Source organism: Muntiacus reevesi, chromosome 3, assembly GCF_963930625.1.
Source record: "Muntiacus reevesi chromosome 3, mMunRee1.1, whole genome shotgun sequence".
NCBI lineage: Eukaryota > Metazoa > Chordata > Mammalia > Artiodactyla > Cervidae > Muntiacus > Muntiacus reevesi.
In genome coordinates this window covers 137,725,749-137,749,602 of record NC_089251.1, presented here as the reverse complement: position 1 = coordinate 137,749,602, position 23,854 = coordinate 137,725,749, and the positions used below count along the sequence as shown (strand labels likewise).

General features: G+C 35.6%; 1 protein-coding gene across 1 annotated transcript in view; it reads left to right on the top strand.

Moving 5' to 3' along the window:
* Nucleotides 1–23,854, top strand: part of CPS1 (carbamoyl-phosphate synthase 1) — a 139,056-nt gene that overhangs the window by 30,974 nt on the left and 84,228 nt on the right. The window contains exons 5-16 of the mRNA XM_065930654.1: nucleotides 2,144–2,200; nucleotides 5,004–5,096; nucleotides 7,875–7,964; nucleotides 9,560–9,688; nucleotides 10,247–10,353; nucleotides 11,226–11,364; nucleotides 11,980–12,057; nucleotides 13,675–13,773; nucleotides 15,538–15,633; nucleotides 18,784–18,973; nucleotides 20,258–20,415; nucleotides 21,891–22,019. Coding sequence (XP_065786726.1) covers nucleotides 2,144–2,200; nucleotides 5,004–5,096; nucleotides 7,875–7,964; nucleotides 9,560–9,688; nucleotides 10,247–10,353; nucleotides 11,226–11,364; nucleotides 11,980–12,057; nucleotides 13,675–13,773; nucleotides 15,538–15,633; nucleotides 18,784–18,973; nucleotides 20,258–20,415; nucleotides 21,891–22,019 — 1,365 coding nt within the window. The remainder of the gene's footprint in view (nucleotides 1–2,143; nucleotides 2,201–5,003; nucleotides 5,097–7,874; nucleotides 7,965–9,559; nucleotides 9,689–10,246; nucleotides 10,354–11,225; nucleotides 11,365–11,979; nucleotides 12,058–13,674; nucleotides 13,774–15,537; nucleotides 15,634–18,783; nucleotides 18,974–20,257; nucleotides 20,416–21,890; nucleotides 22,020–23,854) is intronic.

Below are 23,854 nucleotides of genomic sequence, written 5' to 3'. Positions count from 1 at the left end.
TGTAGTTGTCATTAATGTTTCCTTCGTGTTATGTCGGCACCTGATATTCTAGCTGCTTTGTGTCAGAATTAATAGTTTAAGTATAACCCATGGTTTGTTAGCTTGTTTTAAAAATGTGCCTTGAGTCTTTTTCCATAATCATAGGCACATAGAGTGGAACAGGGTCTAAAATTATAGCCAGTTTACCTCCTTCTATGGATGGGTGAGGGAAGGCACCTTGCTCATACATCACTCAGATAATTGGCTGAAGGAAAAAGAACTAGAATCTGTTTCCTCATTCTTAACTCTGCCCTTTCCCCTTTTATCTATGGGGAATATGTTCTAAGACCGCCTGTGGATGCCTGAAACTGTGGATAGTACGAAATTCTATATATATTAATATGGCAGAAAGTGAAGAAGAACTAAAGAGCCTCTTGATGAAAGTGAAAGAGGAGAGTGAAAAACTTGGCTTAAAACTCAACATTCAGAAAACTAAATTCATGACAAATAGATAAGGAAACAGTGGAAACAGTGAGAGATTTTATTTTGGAGGGCTCCAAAATCACTGCAGATGGTGACTGCAACCATGAAATTAAAAGATGCTTGCTTCTTGGAAGAAAAGCTATGTTCAACCTAGACAGCATATCAAAAAGCAGAGTCATTACTTTGCCAACAAAGATCTGTCTACTCAAAGCTATGGTTTTTCCAGTAGTCACGTATGGATGAGAGTTGGACCATAAAGAAAGCTGAGCACCGAAGAATTAATTCTTTTGAACTGTGGTGTTGGTGAAGACTCTTGAGAGTCCCTTGGACTGCAAGGAGATTAAACCAGTTAACCCTAAAGGAAATCAGTCCTGAATATTCATTGGAAGGACTGATGCTGAAGCTGAAACTACAATACTTTGGCCACCTGATGCAAAGAACTGATTCATTGGAAAAGATTCTGATGCTGGGAAAGATTGAAGGCAGGAGGAGAAGGGGACGACAGAGAATGAGATGGTTGGATAACATCACTGACTTGAGGGACATGAGTTTGATTAGGCTCCGGGAGTTGGTGGGGACAGGGAAGCCTGGTGTGCTGCAGTCCACGGGGTCTCAAAGAGTTGGGCACGACTGAGCAACTGAACTGAACTGACATATATGCTAATGCCGTATTTTTTGTTGTATATACATACCTATGACAAAGTTCGATTTATAAATTAGGCACAGTAAAGGAGTATCTGAATTACCAGCATCACTACTCTTGTGCTTTGGAGTAAAGTAAAATAGGGCTTTTTGAACTCAGCACTGAGATATTGCAGCCATAAACCTGGTAATTCAGTTGGCTACTAAATGACTCAAGGTGGGATTCGTTGGACAAAGTGGTGGTTCACATACACTATTCAGAATGGTACACAATTGAAACCTTATGAATTGTTTATTTATGAAATTTTCCATTTAAAAAATATTTTTACACTATTGGCAATAGCAGGTAACTGAAACCACAGAAAGCAAAACTGGATATGAGGGATAGATACCACGTCTATCCTTATCTAATCTAGTCAAAGAAACTAAATCAAGTGGAGGTGTTGCCTGATTGACTAATTTTAGGCAAAATTTTAGGCAAAATTTAACAGGGGTGCTTGTTAAGGAAACTCTGGGGGGTGGTGAAGGATAGGGAAGCCTGATGTTCTGCAGTCCACAGGGTCACAAAGAGTTGGCCACACCTGAGTGGCCGGACAACTAGAACAACCTCCAGGTAAACCCCCTGATTGCCTCCTATGTGCCAGAAGCATGGCTTTGCATATAATTTATGTAATTTTGCTTATGAAGTTCGCTTCACAAATTCTGTCATTTAAAAATATACATGTATATATAAAATTGTGTTACATGTTTAACATCCTGGATTAAAAGCAACACAACTGTAGTAGAAGATTGATGTTCAGAATTTCTCATTTTTCATTCTGAGGAATGGTCTGGGTATTAAGAGTCCTGTGCCCAACAAGAACAGCAATTTACCTTGTTCTCACTACACAGTCATGCTAGATCAGAGAAAAGAAGGAGCAGGGAAATTATTTACTGCTCAAGTAGATAGATGATGTTAAGCTGGCAACTTGAAAACACTAAGCTGGACCTAATTTCCTCCAATTTTAGTGTCACTACATTTTTTTTTTTTCCTCCACAGGTCCCTGCAATTTATGGAGTGGATACAAGAATGCTGACTAAAATAATTCGAGATAAGGTATTGTAATCATATTTAGCCAAATCTATGCTTATCTATATGTTTATGTATACATAGATACATATATATGTATATATACATATGTATGTATATATGCATACACACATACATATATACACATACATACATATGCATATATACACATACATACATATGTATGCATATATGTATACATATATCTATGTACATGTATACATGTATATATACATATATATGTATGTTTTTTCTCAGTGCCCAGGAAACCCATTGGTATGTAAAAGAACAAATCCAGCCCATTTCTGTCATTTGGGTCTCTGTCATCCTGTTTTACTTTTTCAAAGTTACTTGATGTAACTTTCAAGACTGAATACTTGATTGGGATGTTTGTTCATGAGTGGTTTTGAGAGTAATTCCCTCAGCAGTAGCTACCTGAGTGCCCACTCTATGCTCACCATCCCAAGTAAAGTCTTGGTGATTCAGCTCATGTGACAGGGCTAGTGAAGCAAGTGGAGAAGGTAAGTAGATGCATAAGAATTTTGCCTAAATTGAATACCTACCTGCTGAAAAATGCAAACCAGGAAGTATGCAGCACTAGGGCTGTTACCTGTTTAGTCCTTTGGAAGGAGTCTGTGAAATTTGTGAGTGTATTAAATGAGTCCTCTATGTGCTACCTTGATTAGTCTTTCTTAAAATTGTTCCAGTGACCAAGATGAAGGTAAGTTTGTCTATTGCTTTTCTATCTGCTTGCTGAAATATTTGACCCTTCCTCTGAGAATGTCTCATCACCGTCTGCTTCCTTCTCCTTGTTATAAGAGGTGGACAGTTTTTTCTTACATGAAACCTTCATATCCCAGACCAGAAAGAAACTTTATCTCATTAATGTTAACTAAATACCCTAAATGCCATTAAAGTTTTCTCATTATATTCTATTTATTTTCTTGAAAAAGAAAGAAAGATACAATTTCAAAGTGAAAAAGGTTCTCCAAGAAAATCTGTTGTAGATTCCTTACTAGAATATATATGGACTCAGGATCTCTGTAAACAGAAAGAAAGCTTTAAAAATAAGAACATGGCTACATACTTATGACCAGAAGGAAGACAGAGAGAATGTTTGCAGTCCTTCTACTCTACCTCTGATTTCATTCCCTCCTCCATGATTTTCTTGAGAATAAATGTTCTAGATTATTTATGCAGATTATACATCCCAGCTGGACTTTTGCATTTTCTTAGCCCAATGATGTTGTGGGAGCAGTAAACAGCGATGGAGTGCCAGATGGGAGGGGAATAAAATTGGGAAATTCAATTCAAGCTGTAGAATTGGCAGATTGGATACAATATAGACAGGCTTAGTAATTTGGGAAAATATCAAACCATATTATGTTTTTCATATGATATATTAGTTTAAGGTGAACCTTGCTTTTGTCAATAGAGTAGAAAATGGCAACTCACTCCAGTATTCTTGTCTGGAAAAATTCCATGAACAGAGGACACTGGTGGACTGCAGTCCCTGGAGTCTCGAAAAGTCGGACATGACTGAGCACTGCTCTTATCAGAGGTAGTTAGGTTTTCAAAATCTGGCAGAATAGATTAGCAAGACAAAATAGTAGTACTGCCTGTTATATTTGATTATGAGTAATATGGGCTCATATTAAAAATGTATGTTCTCTGAGTCTCGGGTTGAAGAGTAAGGGTGTTTTTCATTCAGCATGCTTTAAGTAAAAGGGAATAAGAACAGAAAACCAAATTTCAAAATTAGGGATCCATAAATAAAGTCAAGGAATTCTGTGATTTGGACTATAAAAGTAAGTGGAGACCACCATGAAACTTAATGGAAGTGAAAGGTGGTTTTCACTGTCTTTCCCAGAGTTTGAGATGGTACTCTGGTTGTAATAATCACACTGAAATAACCATCTGGATGAGGTGCTAGCATCAACTCACTCCCAAGTTACTTCTTCTCCTAAGAAATATGTTTCAGAGGGAAATAAAGACTTTCTTCTACTACCTTCAGTGCAACAATTTCTTTGGAGACAAGCAAATCAGTAAATTATTTTGATCTCCTCCCCCCCTCAACAAAGTCTTTGTTACAAAACATGATGTCATTTTTTTTTTATCTTTTCCCCTCTCAATAAAGTCTTCATTACTAAGCATAATATACCATTTGTCTAAATAGTTCAAACTAGATTTACTAACAAATAAGTTAATCACAGGATAGCAAAGAATAATATGAAAACATTTGCCATGTTCTGGCTAGCAAGGCTAATTTGTGAAAACTTTATGGAAGGTTAAGCCTTCTCTAAAGTTCAAGCCCTTATTAGCATATACAAAAAATGAAACTTTCATTGCCATTTCTCAAAGTTTGTGACTTATACAATATTTCGCTTTTGTGTGTGTGTGTGTGTGTGAATTTTACTGTTTAAAAATATTCCCATTCTTTTTCAATTTTCAGCAAGTTTTAGATTTCCTTTCTTTGTCTCAATCTATTATCTTGCCACATCTCCAACAAAATAGTTTTAGGTCATAAGTACACTAAATACTCTGATTTGCACTTCCTGGCAATCCAAATTCTGTTATCCTTTGACTTTGCTTACCCCAGGTGACTATCTCAGCCCTAAAAGAAGTAATTTTACTTCCGGGCATGTTTTCCAAAATGTACCATGCAAACTGCTTCATCTTTTCAAGTTGAGAAGATAAAGATCTGCTGATGGTTATGAGTAGTTATAAAGACATCTAAATATTGGAGCAGCTATATAAGTTCCTGTGAATTTATCCTGCCAGCGCCTGCATCATCGCCCCCTGTTAACTGTCTAATTTTTTAATTTGATAGGGTACCATGCTTGGGAAGATTGAATTTGAAGGTCAGTCTGTGGATTTTGTGGATCCAAATAAGCAAAATTTGATTGCTGAGGTTTCAACCAAGGTGAGAGCTTTTCCTTCATATTTTGTGGTTTTATTTTATTCCCTTTAGATCTTCCTATTCTGTAATACCAAAATCTACATTTAAGCAAAAATTATCTTCCACAAGCATCAGAATTGAAGGGAAAATGGTTATACATTGATACATTGCAAAAGCAGTGCATTTAAAGTTAGCAACTTCTACTTATAGGGAACTTGCATGGCTTGATTTAGAGTCTGTTTACTATTATTTTAATTTTTCTTATTTCTTTTTGTGGTTCCTTCACTCAAGACTTTAAAATGTCAAATACAAGGGCCATTCAATTGCCAGATAGGTACAGTGACAATCAGTAGTCAGAGCTAATGGTCTGCCAGAGAGTTGAGAGCAGTTTATAGAATTCAGACACAATATTGTAATAAGAATCTGAGGTTATTTTGTGCAGGGAAAAGAATTCCTGTGCACACTGAAGATTTTGTGTTCAAAAATTAGTGTTCCTCATGACGACTGTACCACTCTGTCTGAAGTGAGATATGTATATTGTATATTTATAAGAAGGCATAGAATACATCCAACTATTCTACAAAATCAATACCTGTGTTGATATTGATTAAAGTTGTGAGTCTCTTGGGCTATAGTTTCTGTTTTTGGGGACCATAGAGTTTGGTGGGGTATGTAAACAAGCTATCATCATGGGGCAAAGACTATAATAAATGCTGTCTTTGGAATGTGCACAAGGCATCATAAGGTCATGTGTGGGGAAACATCCAGTTAAAGAGGTAGATTAGGGGAGTCCCTGCAGAGGATTCAGGCTTGTCCTGAGACAAAAAGAGTAAGTCAGTAGATGGAGAACTAGGAGAGCTTTGTTTTAGGCAGAGGAAATGGCATGTGTTGAAAGGCACAGAGGTGTGAAACAATATGGTGTGTTTGAAAAGTTATGCTTAACTCGGTGTGTCTGACCAACAGGTTCGCAAATACAGCTGTTCACATTTGGCTAAAGTTGAGTGGAGATGGACAGGGCTAGAGCTAGAGGGTTTAGTATTATTGACTCAATGAATCAACTGAACTCCAAAATCAGCAACATTTTGGAGCAAAATAAACTGCAATAAAGAGCAAATAACTAGAAAGCTATTGCAGTTAATTCAGATAAAAGTCATGAAAGCTCAGACTGACCAGCAATAGCAGGAAAAGAAACAGCAAGATGGTTTAGACAAATAGGAGAAAGAAATAGGGGGCTTCCCAGATGACTCTAGTGGTAAAAAACCTGCTTGCCAATGCAGGAGACGTAAGAGATGTGGGTTTGGTTCCTAGGTTGGGAAGATTCCCTGGAGTAGAGCATGGCAACCCACTCCAGTATTCTTGCCTAGAGAATCCTGTGGACAGAGAAGCTTGGCAGGCTACAGTCCATAGGGTCGCACAGAGTTGGACACAACTGAAGCGACTTAGCACGCACCTAAACAAATGGGAGATAGAGATTTCAACGCACTTCTCTATGAGGACTTCCCTGGTGGCTCAGACTGTAAAGTGTCTGCCTACAATGCTGGAGACCCGAGTTCAATTCTTGGGTTGGGAAAATCTCCTGGAGAAGGAAATGGCAACCCACTCCAGTATTCTTGCCTGGAAAATCCCACGGACCGAGGAGCCTACAGTTCATGGGGTTGCAAAGAATTGGACACGACTGAATTACTTCACTTCACTTCACTTCCCTATGAAGAGATGAAACACAGTGATAGAGGACTATTTTTATAGAATTTTATTAGCGTTTAGAACTAACTTGGGGTAGCATTTCCTGAATGTGAGAAGCACTGGCCTGGAGAAAGTCACCTTAAAAAAATTCTATGGTCAAATAAGGTTGAAAAACACTGCATAATGTATTTCTCTCTTGGAGAGTCCTAGCAAATTCATGTATTCCTATTTCTATGAGGTCTTGCTTACTTGTGTCATTCTGTATGGAAGGTATATGGTGCGCTTGTGAAGAGACCAGGTTGCAAATTTCATCTAAAACTTTTAAGAAACCTCGAAATCATCCTAAATTCAGAATGTGTTTGCTGACTCTTGAAGCCGAAACCAGTAAAGGCACCCAGCCCTCTAGGCTTTCTCTCTCTCTCTATTTCTATTATTTCTTCTTTTATGACTTTGGAAAACTGCTTCTTGGGTAAATGCCTGTGAAAATGGATCTGACTCCAAGCAGTACTTAAAACATACATAATGATTATGATATGCTCTGGGATCCTTTTATGAAGTCTACCATTTAAATGCAAATGATTGCACAGTAACCTAAAGGGACCAGTGGTCTACACTAGTTTAGCAATTCCTCTGACTCAGACTGATTTTATCCATTAGCCCCACTTCCTAAACCTAATGCACAATAGCTCTACCTCATCCAAACTTCATTGCAAGTTGAGGATCAAGAGGTGTTTAAAGCATGATGTATCTATTATTACATCTGTTAGTGCTGAATCAGGCAATAATACTTGGAAATTCCATTGCTACTGGCTGTTAATGAGGCAAAACATGGGAAAAAATATTTGTTAATTATGGAAGCAACAAATTTCTTAGGGATAATTGTTATTACTGTAATCAACATTTTATACCAAACAGCAAAATACTTTGTTCTCATGAACAAGATAGAGTTTGTGGCATTTGCTATGTCTTTCTTACAAACTGATTGTTAACTGCCAACCATTCCCTAGTAGTTAGCTATCAGTCTGTTACTAAGTGCAGAGCATCCTGAGATGTGTTTATGATATTGGTGTGTTGCTCATAGCTGGACCTTCCCTCTGACTCTGGTTTTTAAAACGGCAGGCTGTCAAGGTGTACGGCAAAGGAAATCCCGTGAAAGTGGTAGCTGTAGACTGTGGGATAAAAAACAATGTGATCCGCTTATTAGTAAAGGTGAGTAATTTGTTCCATCTCAAGGATGGGGGTGTGTAATACTGATCATTAGTATTAATCTGATTTTCTCTGTTTCAGAGAAAGCTTGTATACTTTCTCAGAATGTCAGATGATATAGTCTTGCTGCCTTTGGTCTGTGAGATAATACATTTATCCCTGTTAAAATTAGAGATGTAGATTGCTATTAAAAACCTTTGTGGTTAGTGGCAAATTGGACAGCATATACATAGATACTTTGGTTTCCTTGAAATAAATTTTGACTGTTTCATAAAAAAAAAATAAAAATAAAAAAATAAAAACCAAAAATGTTCAAAGTCTACAACACGCAGAAGAAAATGATGACTGTTCGTTTCACTTACTGATTGATATTCTGATACATGGCACAAGCACTGATTAATTTTATTAACAAAATGTGCATGGACTCTTAAACAGTAGATGCTGTAGATGGCTTAGCCATATGACCCTCTTATTTTATCATTTTAAGCCATTTTGTCCATCTTCCAATTGCAAGTGTCTGCATCTCGTTGCCTGAGGGCTCTCTTGGGTTGGTTGGAGGCTGCTGGCAGGCAGGAAATGATATAGAATTAATGATCCCTGGAGCAGCCCCAATCAATGACAGTGTCAATTCCCCAGCTCCTTTGCCACACGAGTAGGCTGTTTTTAGGTGAATATTCTATACTGCCTCTCAGAGTTCCCCAGTGAGCCGAAGCTATATTTGTGCATTGTGGTATCTGATTGATAATGCATACTTTATTAGGGTCTTTCACCATGTTGCTTGCTATTAGTATTTCTTGGAAACTTCTCCAAAGAAACTTCTTTCTCTCAAATTCTTGTCTTGGTAAATGCTTCTAGCAAAACAATCAAAGCCATCTTCCATCCACTTTTGTATAGAAAAGTTCTAATTTTTCTATTAGAATACAGACATGAAAAATTCCAGGAAAGAAGGCGAATTAAAATTTGGTAAGATAAAAAAATGAGGAATTGAAAAAGGTGAGAGGTGGACCAAAATAAATATTGGAGGAAATGGGTTCATCTTCTGTTTTGCCACTCCTTTTCCTGGAGTAAGTGAAGATAACCTGCGTTCTTGTGTGCCCAGTCATGAAGCATTTAGGTTTGCAACCTCCTGAAGTGAGAGGAAGTATGCGAAAATGCATTATCTATGTTTTCAGAATCAAAACTTAAGTGTTATTTTTTACACATTTTATTGTAGGGTCCCTTTATACCCCACAAAATATGTCACCCTAAAGAATTTATGCTTAGCATTATTTATTTGAATCATGTACTCTGTTTCCCTTCCCTTTAGGGAATAATTAGCCAAGAGAAGGATAAGCACTTTGGCAAAGAAGATATTATTAAATTGACCATTCTTTTTTAAAAAGTTTTTTCTTTTTCTTTTTTTGATGTGGGCCATTTTTAAATCTTTACTGAATTTGTTACAAAATTGCTCCTGTTGTTTATGTTCTGTTTTTTTGGCCATGAGGATCTTAGCTCCCCAACCAAGGACTGAGCCCATACTCCCTGCATTGGCAGGCGAAGTCTTAACCATTGACCCCCAGGGAAGTCCCCAGTTGACCATTCTTGCGTTTCTTCTCCAGCGAGGGGCAGAAGTGCATGTGGTGCCTTGGAATCATGATTTCACCAAGATGGAGTATGATGGGCTTTTAATTGCTGGAGGGCCTGGCAACCCAGCTCTTGCACAACCACTAATTCAGAATGTCAAAAAGGTATAGTGAACCTGGAGAGTGTGTCTGTGTGTGAACTGGAGGGAGTCTGTTCTGTAATGTACTTTATTTATACAAAAATATTTTTAGTACTTCTGTTTGTGACTTTTGAGGTAATGTCAGCACAGATAGTGTATGGGGGGACAAGCCAGGAGAGAGATCTACAGGAGAAAGAGCAAAGACCGTCAGGCAGAGTAGCTGGGATTGTGTCTGTGAGTGTTGAGAACTGGAGTTCGATTTCCAAGTGTGTTGTCTGAATAATTATAAAATTGTAACTTGTGTCACTCACCATGACCTTGGGACCTATAAGACTTTCGCGTTTCTAGAGAAATATTAAACTAGATTTAATTTAGTCTGGATGTTGAGTACATTCTATTGAATTTTATTGCTTGCGAATTGTCAATCCTGTCCTTATTCATAATCTAACTTTTTATTCAATTACTATTTTCTTTACCTTGCAAATTAAGGGGGAAAAAGATGCATTATTTTACTTCTTCAGAGGTTGTATTTTTTTTTTTTGGACCTGATCTTTTGCATTAATAACCTTTTTTCTTAATTTAGATCTTAGAGAGTGATCGCAAGGAACCATTATTTGGAATCAGTACAGGAAATTTAATAACAGGATTGGCTGCTGGTGCCGAAGTCTACAAGATGTCCATGGCCAACAGGTAAGGCAGTTATACTTCTGTTTACATGTCAGACTGGCTTTGAAATACTGTTAGTAACTAAACCAAAAAGGCTTAGAGAACTTACATGCCATTTTCTTCAGAATAGATAGATAACCACACTATTACATGGTTCGCAGTTGTCTGACTACCTGATACCATTTTTATCACATTTTGGAAAGGCAGTCTTCTCTAACGATAATTTGGTCACAATTTAAAGTTATTTTCCTTTCCTTGACATAAATTGAAGCTATAATACTCAATCAAATGCTATTCCAAGGGAAATTTTCCAGATTTTAAGCTTGATTTCAGAGCACTGACAGTATTATGAAACTAGTATAACTCAAGAACCCAGAAATCTTCAGATCCCATTGGTTTTACTTCCTTACCCTAAATGATGTTAATTTGTTCAACATGGAACTTTCTCTCCCAGTCCACCCTCCACATGAAGTATAATTCAAAATGATTCAGGACTGAGGAGTAACCTCTTTATTATCCCCCGAGTACTCTCCTATAGCTTAAAATTACTGTAGCACCCTTGAAAGGAATTGCTTATATTTGTCTGTCTTTAAGCTAGTAAGCATATCTTAACTTTTTGTTATGAGTGCAATTCCCCTTTTATAAAACTGATCATATAAGTTTAATAGACCTGATATCTAGCACACAACAAAGCTTCCTGAATTGATTTAAAAAAAATTTGCTAAAATTATTCGGATTAACAATCTGTGATTTTTCTCATGGAGTAATTTTTCACTGAGCAATTGAAACTTTTGAATTTTAATAGGCTTTACTTGCTCTCTATTTTACATCTAGTGCATTTATGTTATTTTCTTTGCTTTTCCTTTCCTATATTCTTTTTCACCTCTTCTATCCAGAGGGCAGAATCAACCTGTTTTGAATATCACAAACAGACAGGCTTTCATTACTGCTCAGAATCACGGCTATGCCCTGGACAGCACCCTTCCTGCTGGCTGGAAACCACTTTTTGTGAACGTTAATGATCAAACAAATGAGGTAAGTGAGTGAAGACAAATTCAGGAGTTTTAGTACTCTGTTTTGCAAATACCTTTCCCTTATTTACATGGGCTTTTCTAGGGTATGTATGTGGAATAATTCCTGTTATAGATTATTTTCCATAGCCCTCTGCTTTTTAAAAAAGTCATTTCTGTCTTATTCCCTTGCCAGTTGACTCATTAAAGATCCACAATTTGAGTGGTTAATCAATGACTGTCTTACACATTCATTGCTAATGGGTGATTGGTGGAAGGAGATCTGTTTGGGACCAGTCTAGGCAGGTCTTTGCATCTCAGCACTGAAGTAGCCTTTGAGAAACCTTTGGAGAAGTAATTTAGGAGTTGGAGAAAAGAAGAAGATTTGAGTTGATTCTGATCAGAGCCTAGAGGGGCCTGAAATATTATAGAACAAGCTAGTTTTTTTTTTTTTTAAATAGGGGAACATCGGTTGAGTCTTTATTGGTTTATTTTTATTAGTACTGTTTATTTTTTGAACGTTCTCAAACTTTCAACTTAGTTTTGAAAATTTAAATGTCATTGTCCACTGATTCATACCTATTCCTGGATGATATTCACTGTTACTGTATGAACTTCTTCCAATTTCTTATTCCTTTAGGGGATTATGCACGAGAGCAAACCCTTCTTTGGTGTGCAGTTCCACCCAGAAGTCGGCCCAGGGCCAACAGACACTGAGGTATGTCAGAAAGATGAGGTCTATTACATAGTAACATTTTTTACAATCAGAAATATATGAAAAATTGAGAAACTAAAATAATTACCTAGGTGGTCTCGGTACAGAACATTCTTAAAAAGAGTGCTTTGATAATGCCTGTGTTGTTTGAAAAATTTCCCCATGATTATCATGGAGGAAACTTCAATCTTTTTAAAAATTTGAAGTCGAAAAGCCCTTAAAAAACTAATGCAATGTGATTTTTATTTAAATGATTATCATTTTAATATATTTAGTTCTGAAATTTACAATTGTTGCACTATGCAAATGAATTCCCTCTTGCTCTCTGGTTCTCATAACTGAAATGAAATTTTAATCCCCCATCTGTGACTTCACAAAAATCCCTATGGCAACTGGTTGTGTAGCCATAAAGGGAAAGTAAACAGCAACAGGAGCAAGAAGAAGAGCAGGGTTGTGGGGAGTGGGGAAGGTACGCTTTCACACACATATGAGTCAGATCGCTTAAGCAAAGAACCATAAGGAACGCCTAGAGGAGTTTTGTTTTTAATTTAATATTTTTACTTTTTTGTGTGATTTTTTGGTTCAGTGTTCAAGAACATCTTTCCAAAAAGGGCTTGTGGAGATATTCAGAAAAGTCTGGGGAGTCTGAAGTGACTCTTCCTCTTATACATGCTAGGGCCTGCAGTAGTGATACTGGCAATACTTCCTTGTCAGCAGATGCTCCCAGAAAAGACAGTTGGGCAAAATGAAGAGGAGAATAGGAATTTTCCCTTTGTAGACTCTACTTCCTCATCCCTGAATTGCCCTTTTCAGATATTTATATTTTGTTCTTGTTTTAATATTATTAGGAAAGAATGGTTCTTAAGAGCCAAAGTCAGGACAATATTACCTACACTCAAAAATAAAATTTAGTTGCATACATATACATCTATTGCCTACTGTGTGCTAAATACTTTTTTAACTTAAAGTTTACATTATTTGCCTATATTAGTACTTCAGATTAGGAACACTGAAATTAAGATATGTGATATCTGGTCTCACTTAGTTCTTTTTTTCTGCCAAATAGTTGCAAAATGAATATATTTGTTGAAATTTGTCATGTCTAGTGCAACAGTGGAAATAAATTCATGGTAAAGCTTATGAATCTTAGAAATATTTGTATATGTAACACAATCTTTAGAGATATTTTTAGACCTGATAGACAATTTAAAAATCCAGTTATTTCTCACTGTAGGGTGCGTAAGTAATAAAGCTTCCTTTTTTCTTTTGCATAGCTAGAGTTTTATTTAGAGGAAGAAAATGCTTCATAATTAAGGGGCTGAAAATGACATTCTCAGAAGGCATTATCTGAAATGTTCATTGTCTGCTGAAAATGTTCTTTTAATAGGATTTAACATGAGCAGTTAGAAGTGTTTATTTGATCTAATTCTTATAGCAGTAAATATTTAGTTTTGCTAGCTTTGGCAACCCCTACCCCCAAACAAATATTGCATAAGAATACTTATCCTAAAAAGTTACTTGTTGCTTATCTAAAGTTCAAGTTGAACTGGACATATTATATTTTAAATGACAATTTTGTGATTTTGACAATTTCTAACTAGTTGGCTCTATTTTTTCTAGTACCTGTTTGATTCCTTTTTCTCACTGATAAAGAAGGAGAAAGGAACCACCATTACATCAGTACTACCGAAGCCAGGCCTAGTAGCATCTCGAGTTGAGGTCAGTATATGTGGGCTTCTTTTTGGTGTATGTATTTTGGATTTTCTCTATTGTGCGATGCCTTTATTAAGTGAATGAAATAATCTGTTTTGATGTCTATGAAAGATGATTGGTAATATTGCAATCACCCATCACTTTAGCAGCTAATCTTTGGTCTGTTCTACATGAGTCGTTGGATGTTCACTAGAATCTTCATGTTGTGATTTAAAAATCATGTCTTTTAAAATTCATCTCTTCTAGAACATTTTTAATAAAAATAATTTAATAAAGAGTAAGATTTAATTTAATTTGAAATTTGAAAGATTGTCCATTACTCAATAAACCAGAGCCCAATGCATGTTTGAGATACAGTTCAGACTATAGTCATTATAGATGGTCACATTTTTTTAACTATAAGATCTATTATTTAACATCATGAGCAGAATAATATTGTTTTACCTCTAAAGAGCAGATAGATAAGAATTAATATAGCATAAGACTTGAATCCTTATTTATTTGAATATGTATGTTAATATGAAAAGGTTTCATTCATTTCTTTCAAAGTTAAGGCACACATCATTATTACATAAAATGTAGAAGGCTATAGGTGTACTTTTAAGTACATATACACATATATGTGTGTATATATGTATTTTATATATGTACATATACATATATTTTATATATGTGTATATATGTACACACATACATGTACATATATATGCATACATATTTATTATCTATGTGTATATATATACACACACGTACACACATATATGTAAAATCCTCTTATCATGAATAAAAATACTTGATTTATATGCTTACATAAAATGATAAGTTGAATTAGATTGTTTTAAAGATTTCTATGACAGCCTCTTTTACTGAGATGGAAAGATTGGAGGTAATCCAGCCATTCAATGTGGAATCAAACTGTGGGTGCTCCATAGCTAACGAAGCCATCCACCATATAGTGTTTTTCTCTTAATATCAACTCATACTTTTCAGATGCCTTCCTTTTTTAAATGGTGAGGTAAAGGGGAACTTGGGATTCTACATTGCATTACACATAGCAGGCACTCCATTAATACAGACTGTTTCCTAAGTCCTTGTCTCTTAGTGACCTAGAACATCTTCTGAGTGGCTTGGCAGTTGTGGTTAAAAAAAAGCAGTATTATTACTTGCTTGAAGTCATATGTATAACTTGTATGAATTCCAGTATGTAGCTAAAACATGATCTTTTTATTATTGTATTTTCTGTAAATATTTCTGGATTGAACCACAAAGTAAAGGCAAAATGTAAATATAAAGGTGTCCCTGTTTCCCCTTGCCTTCTGGATTTTCTCTCCATTCGTTAGGAAAGGCTCACAGGCTTGTTTCTGCTTATGCCCATTATTTGTCCAGCAGAAACCCATGGAATAATAATACATTTAGCCAATTAAATTTTAAGGAGATTATCTAAAAATTATATATAAATTATATTTATTATAAACACATATAGATATACATTTCCATATATGTGTAGTTATTTTTAGATATTTATATATGTTTAAATAAAATGTAGACATCTTCCAAAAATTTTTTGCTTAAATGAAAAAAGCTTCATGATCTTTGGAAATTGCTTTTTGAGATGTTTGCATTGTTGATCTTTTTACTCATGTGTTGTATATTTCAAAACATTGTACTTTAAATCCCCACATAAAGCATAGTTTATATTTACCATACTTAAAAATGACTTATTTCCCCATATTAGTAATAAAAGTGATGTCATTTTTTTATTACTTATAGGTTTCCAAAGTCCTTATCCTAGGATCAGGAGGTCTGTCCATTGGTCAGGCAGGTGAATTTGATTACTCGGGATCGCAAGCTGTAAAAGCCATGAAGGTGAGAGACCATGATCTTTCCTGGAATTAATATACTCCCTTTAATGAGTCTAATTAGTATTTTATGATTTAGATTTATGACACTACCTCTTCTCAAAGTCATTATAATTAATTTCCTTCACTATTCCTTACACATCTTATATAAAAGGAAGTTTGATCACAGACAAGATTTTTAACTTTTTCAACTGTGCACACCTGCAAATTAAGAAGATTGAATTGATCTACAAATTTATCTAAGATATCCCTATTTAAACTAAAAACATGTAAGTCTACACTATAGATATTACTTGTTAAGGCAGTGAGCTTTTAAAGCATATTTGTCTTTTGTGTGAAAGAGAATTTGGGCATACCTGGTGCTGTAAAGTACTTTGAATGTTCTAAGGGATGCTTTAGACTTCTCTTTGGTTGAAACGGGGAAGATCCAACCAGAGGAGCAAAGGCAACAATGCCTTTTGTCAAAGCTTTAGACGTTCTTGTGGGCTACCTAATTTCACCATCTGTGACTTGAACTGGATGACCTACCAGGATGGTGTAACTGGATTTTTGAGTGGAATAGAGGGTTTGATAACTAAGTTGCGAAGAATATCCTCCCTGTTTCTTTAGTCTCTGGAAATCTCCCCCATCTTTATCATAGTAAAATAAACCTGTAGAAAACTCTCTGTACGTGTATGCTACTTCTGTTGAAGAACTAACTTGGCTTCTCTTTGGTGTCCTTATGTCCAGAATAGTCCACATGTTAGTGTTAATCAGGCCACCCAAAGGCAATGTGCGCTCTCGGTGACCTTGCCCCAGTCTTTGTGGTGTCAAGCCACTCTTACAAAGAGATTTGGCTAGGAGAGAGCTACATAGGGAAGGCAGCAAGAGGCCCACCAACGTGAAAGATGGCCAAATTTTTCCTTTTTCTCTTTATTTTATTCAGTATTCTATATACAGGGATTTTTCTCCTGACAGATGTCTGTTGAAAATAGACACAGCCCCCTGCCCCAAATACTTTATTTACTCTTCTTTCCATTTGTTTTTATTTTTAATACTCTTCTCCATACACCCATGTGTGTTCACCCACATGCACACATGCTTTTTGTGTACACTTTCAACGTGTACCTTATTTCATAGTTCAGTTCAGTTCAGTAGCTCAGTCCTGGCCCACTCTTTGTGACCCCATGGACTGCAGCATGCCAGGCTTCCCTGTCCTTCACTATCTTCTGGGGTTTGCTCAAATTCATGTCCACTGAGTTGGTAATGTTATCCAACCATCTCATCCTCTATTTCACTGTGTTGAGGTTAAACTTATCTTTAGATAAATAATTAGTGGGTGTCCAATGGTTAAGATTGGTTAGAACACAATTTGAATGTGTTCAGAGTTTAGAACATATCTAACTAGCCTCCAATTTTTTTATCCTATCTGGTAGTTTTATTAAGAACTAATATTTTCATAGGTTGTGTTAATATTTTTTATATGCGTTGCATCCAAAAGGTGAAGTTATACATTTTAGATGAAGAATAGGAATTGTTAGATATAGTACAGTGATTAATTAAGAGGTTAATAAAGATGAATTTATGAACTAAATATTTTAAAACTTAGATTATGCATATCTTATAGCTGGAACTATATTAGAAAAAATGATGTAACATTTATTAAGATGGTTTGAAATTATTTCTAAGTTTTAAAATGAATAGAAGCTCATTACATGCATTTATGGGACCTTTTTCTATGTAATTTGATTTATAAAAATAACTATATTCATTGTATGGCACATTCAGGAAAATACTTAACAAATATACTTTTCTGTTGTTACTTTTCTAGAGCAGTGAGACCTTCTATAACTTCTGTTAATGATGTGTTCTTCATGTGGACTCAATTATTTAAATTCTAACATATTTTAAATGCATATGCTTATCTATATGTATCCATTCAATATTTTATTAATAATACTCTTTTTAAAAAATAATTCCTTACATTCTTAGAGAGGACTCATATTGAGGAAAGGGCATAGGACTTGAATCCTAAGACTTGGATTACAGTCCTAATTTTGTTTTTTATCACCTATGTGATCTTTGGCAAGTCACTTAATTTTGTTGAATCTCAATTTCTTCATCTGTAAGGTGAAATTTTCTTTTACATTTTTGCTATAAAAATCATGTAAATTTAGTAAAAAGAGCATCACAACTTTTAAGGCACTATTTAAATTTAAGGTAGCATGAAATATATCTCATTTTTCATTCAGGCCCTCTCCCTAAGGATATGTAGGGCTTTCAAGGATGATTTCTATACTTTCACTTGAATATTTTGTTGACTTTTTAGAAGAGTTCAAAATTGATATGTCGATGGGTAAAAAATAGAACCATCTGGCTATATTTCATAATAATTATTTTACTAACTGTCACCCTTATCCTGGTTTATAAAGTTATTATCCTTAGTACCATAGATGAAGAATTATTTTAGGGGTCTCTCCAGATGTCAGGAATGAGATAGGGCTGTGAGTATCTCCACACACCCATATACACACAAATTTTTATTTTTTCTTTTTTTTTTGCCATATGGTCATTTTCTTTTTATATAATACATATAAACAGTTGTATAATGCTCTTTGTCAAAGCGCTACAGCAAGCATGAAAATCTAAGGAAAATGGAAACCAGCAGAAGGCTCTCAGTGCTTCCAGCTAGATGGGAATACATTATCTTGCATTTAAAGCACATGCTCAATGTTATTTTTCAAGAAACATTAGAAAAGGAAGCAGTTTTGATGTTATCTTTTTTCCCATTTTATATTTTATTCATTCAGAAAAATTCAGAATATTTTATTCTTTTAGGGTCAATTGAGCTGCAAATTTTCGTAGTATTTGCGGACCTCTGGTCAAATTCTATAGAAAACATCTCCAGCTTTGCTTGATACATGTAGTGACAAGGAATTTAGAATGATTGTCATTAGGTAGCAGCTCTTTTTGGATAGTTTTATTTGCAAGCAATTTTCTTTCTTCCTTTCACCAAATGTTTGTCATCTTTTAACGCCATTCACAGTGGTCCTGTTACTGATCTCTGCAGCCCATGGAATAACCTAAAATTTTGTTACCCAATAATACTCTTCATTTGAATTATGACTATTCTCTTTAGATCACGTGTTAAGATTCTAGATCCTTTTGCTTCTTTCAGGAAGAAAATGTCAAAACTGTCCTGATGAACCCAAATATTGCATCAGTGCAAACCAATGAAGTGGGCTTAAAGCAAGCAGATACTGTCTACTTTCTTCCCATCACCCCTCAGTTCGTCACAGAGGTCATCAAAGCGGAAAGGCCAGATGGGTTAATTCTAGGCATGGGTGGCCAGACAGCTCTGAATTGTGGTGAGTTCTTTTATTTGCAGAGTTTTGGTTTATGTTCTTATATATAACAATTGGTTTAAATTTATTTAACAGTTGTGCTCTATGTGTTCATAAAAGCTTTCCTATGTGTGAGGAAGCTTAGCAAACAGTCACCTGATAATGTCACATGATGAATATTACCAGTTTATTTCCCAGGACAGCTGGGGGACAAAAGGGAAACCTTTTGCTTTAATGCTTTGTGGTAGTTAAGTAGGTTTTTTGAGTTCCCTCCTCTGTCCCATGCTACTGCTTTTCTCTGCTTCCAGTGAAACTCTGAGAACTATTATGAATGAAAAATGAGAATTAACATGGATTGAGTGCTCTGTGCTCTTATGTGTCACATATATTTTCACGGTCACATAGATGAGTCTCTCTATCATCCCTTCACACAACTGCTGAGTCCAAGCTCTGTCCTATTTGAAATGTTTTAAACCTTTAGAAATAGATCATTATTGAGAATCCCATTGCTAGTTCCAGGAAGCAGTTGGTGATGTAATGTGTATATCAACTGTAAAAAGCAGCCAAAATTAGATGTCAAGTTAGTGGGAACACAAACAATTTTGATAATTTTTAGCCCAGATAGATACCCACATCGGTGTGATTATTTAAATAAGAGAAGTTCATTATAGGAATAGACTTTACTTAGAAGGAAAGGAAATATACTAAAATCTTAAGCCTTACAGTAATCCTATGATTTTTATTAATTAGAATAATGATTTTTATTCTGAGAATAAAAGTGAACATACATGTAATAATAGCACCAACAAAGTACATGTGTGTGTTAAGTAGCTTCGGTCATATCTGACTCTTTGCATCCCTATGGACAGTAGTTCTCCAGGCTCCTCTGTCCATGGGATTTTGTGGGCAAGAATACTAGGGTGGGTTGCCAAACCCTCCTCAAAGGTTCAATCCCAACCCAGGGATTGAACCCACATCTCTTAAACCTCTTGCATTGGCAGGTAGGTCCTTTACCGCCAGTGCCACCTGAAAAGCCCAGTACCAACAAAAACTTTTTGGAAAAAAAAATTCTGAAGATACTTTAGCACCAACAAAATATTTTGCTAAAATATCTTCAGAATTTTTCTTTCAAAACTTTTCTTTACCCTAAGTGTAATTCTTTTGTGGCCAGTGGGGGCTTTTTGTAAAGATTAAAAAAAAAGTTGCATTCAGATATCTGTTATAGAAAACATAAGATATTTAAAAAAACATTTATTTTGCTTATTTATTATTGTTATTTATTGGTTTATTTATTTTGTTCTTCTGTAGGAGTGGAATTATTCAGGAGAGGTGTGCTCAAGGAATATGGCGTGAAAGTCCTGGGAACTTCAGTTGAATCCATTATGGCCACAGAAGATAGACAGCTGTTCTCAGACAAACTGAATGAGATTAATGAAAAGATTGCTCCAAGCTTTGCAGTGGAATCGGTAAGAAATCTTTATTCTAGAGAAGCAGGGCCATTATGTGTCTTGCATTTAGAGAGAATGATTTGTCATGCCGATAAATAATAAAGTGTTTTATTTGCATATATTTTCTTCCAGAAATGTGTTAGTACTTCAGAGACATTGTGTATTAATTGCAACATTCAATACTGAAACATTAGGGAGAGATATTAATATTTTATTTTATGAAAAGGGAAGCATATACCCACAGGTGATGTGGTTTATCATTGGCTGAAGTGCCCTGAGTACCAGATCTCCTGAATCAAAACAAAGAACCATATCAACTTGAAATGCCAAAGTAATTTTTACCTTCTTCCTGGGATCAGTCACACATTTTGTGATAATGTCCTGCAAATGGGAAATTATTGATTTTACATTTTTTGTTAGAATGTAATAAATGTTTTACAATAAAACCATCTACAAAAAAAGCCATTGGATCTAATCAGTAATATTTATAATTGAGAAACCTGTGACTTAGTTATTTAAAGAGGAGAGTTTGTTTTGCATTTCTCTTAATCAAGTTCCATTGTGTCCTATACCTATTGATAAGCTTCTACCAGGTGCCAGGAAAAGGTCAGACTTTCTGTACATCTGTTTTTGTCTGTGACTTTATTCCTGATTACAGGCATACAGTCAGTGAAATGGGGGTAGTGGAAGCAGTTTCTGATGCAACTTCCCCATTGTAGAAACAGGCAAATCTGGAATAAGGCAGGTACTGCTGGGACAACTAAAAATGGGCTATGTGTGTTTTCAGACAAGAGTGTTATCAAGTACATAGCATGTTGCAAAGCTGTCAATCAGGAATAGTCCCAGGATAGCTCTGCTGAACATTTGGAAAGCTTCTGCCATACATTTAGTCTTTCATTGCCCGATTTAATTATGTCCTTGCTTCCTTAGGATGAGAAACAGGCATATGGGAAAGGTGTAATTACAGTCCCATTGGTAGAGTAATAATATTCCATGACAGAAAAATATAGCCACCATATGTTGTATTCTGTAAGTTAAAAAAAAAAAAATTCCAAGCTTTTGGGACTACTCTCTGACTGAAGTTGAAAAATGAAAACTCTCGTTCTACATAGCATTCCAGTTAGGTTCTGTAGTAGAAAACCTTGTTTTGTTAGGAGATGAAGACTTTTAAACTGAATTTAAAATTTCAAGATGGTCCTCATTCTCTAATTAATGACAATTATTTTGCCTTTGGTCATTGTTTTATTTTTTATATTGCAATATAAAATTTACCCCAAAGGGATTAGAAAAGAGCCTTCACTACACATTAAAAAATCCTAAAATTTAACTTAAAATCCTTAAAATAATACTTTTCAGAAGGTGATGAGGTAATAATCGAACATGTCTTTTTCTGCAAATAAACTGATACACTTGAATCACCATACTCTCTTGGTTGGTCTTTTCTGCTAGTGTGGTCAGCATTTGCAGCCTTGAGTCTGTGTTCTTGTTGACAGATTGAGGATGCGCTGAAGGCAGCAGACACCATTGGCTACCCGGTGATGATCCGTTCTGCCTACGCCCTGGGCGGGTTAGGCTCAGGCATCTGTCCTGATAGGGAGACTTTAATGGACCTCAGCACAAAGGTATGTGTTTTTGCAGACCAAATTCTTACCCACCAAGAAAATTCCCTGTTACACTCTTTCAATTAAAGAAAGTTATATAGATTTAAAAAAATGACCTTTTCGCTGTTTATAAATCACTGCCACATCTTTAAATTGTTGTCCAAGAGATGACACTTTTGAAATGAAAGTACAGTGCAGTTATTCACACTGGACTCAGAATTAACCCAAGATCCATCTTCACTGTACTGTCTGCTGATCTCCTTGATAGGCAGTCAATCCAATTCCATCTCACTCTGCTTCAAAATCTGCTCCAAAACATGCATGATGTTAAAATTATTTTAGTGGTTTTAAAAAACACCCAGAATATAATATTCCATTTTGCTGTTATGTTTTGAAACAATTTGACATGGATAGTGTCCAGTAAGGAAAATATAACATACCGAGCAGCTTAGCTTTACCTCACATTTAGGTGTCTAAAATAAATACAGTATAAACCTCATAGTATCATGAATGAGTGGTTTCTCTGCCAACTGCCACACACACATATAAGCAAAAGTGAGATTTGAGTGCTTACAACTTACTTTTCAGCAAAATCACTCTAACGTATTTCTGAATACTTTTCTTAAATATTAAAGGAAAAAATCTTGAGAAAATTCAGATATGCTAAAAAAAATAGATATTAACACAGAAACCATGCTCCATGAAAGCTGTGACTTTTGCTCACACTTAATGAATGTGTTTGTGCCCATGAGGCTCATATAACTTTCCATGGGGCAGTTATGGATACAAAGCTGACAGAAATACTGTGATGGCTATTTTGGGGGGTGTTGAGTAAATATCAAGCAGAGTTTATACCTTTATCATTAATTTTTGGAGTGAAACCAAAAAAGAGGTCCTTGAATTGTTGTAAGATTTTGAGAATAGATAAATAAGGTTAAATGTACTTAAATAATTGCAGGGCTTCCTTGGTGGTTCAGTGATAAAGAATCCACCTGCCAAACAGGAGACATAGGTTTGATCTTTGGGTTGGGAAGACCCTCTGGAGAAGGAAATGGAAACCCATTCCAGTATTCTTACCTGAGAAATGCTATGGACAGAGGACCCTAGCAGGCCATAGTCCATGGGGTTGCAAAACAGTCGGACTTGGACTTAGTAAATAAACAACAACAAAATAACTGCAATGGCAAATTTACATGTCCAAAACTTGGACTGAATTTTTCTAAAGTTGCCAAAACAAACCCCCACAAAGGGAAACATATCTAATATAAATATTTCTTGTTTCCATTCTGGACTTCTGAATCATGTATTTAAAGAAAAGATGCTTATGGAGGTATACAATTTTTTCCTCTAGCACATTAGATGTTCCTAATGTTTTTAATATTAACAACCTGGTTATTACTGTCAATCGTGACAATGCATACTTATTCTCAATTAAAAATATTTTTTACAATATAAAAGCACTGTGAATACTCAGTCATCCAAAATATTTACAGTGAAGATTAATTTTGGAATGGGATACTTTAAAATTATTTATACAGCTAGCTTTTCCTGTGAGAAAAATTATATGTATTGTTATATTCTAAGCAAAAGAATCTGCCTGCTGTGCAGGAGATCTGGGCTCGATCCCTGAATTGGGAAAATCTCCTGGAGAAGGGAATGGTAGCCCACCCCTATATTCTTGCCTGGAGATCCCATGGACAGAGAAGCCTGGTAGGCTATAGTCCATGGGGTCACAAAGAGCCGGACATGATTGAGCGACTAACACTTTCACTTTCAAGCTACTCCTTACTGTTTTGAGGTTATATTTAACATCATTAGAAACTGCGTTAACCTGATGTAGTTCCCTAAATTAATCT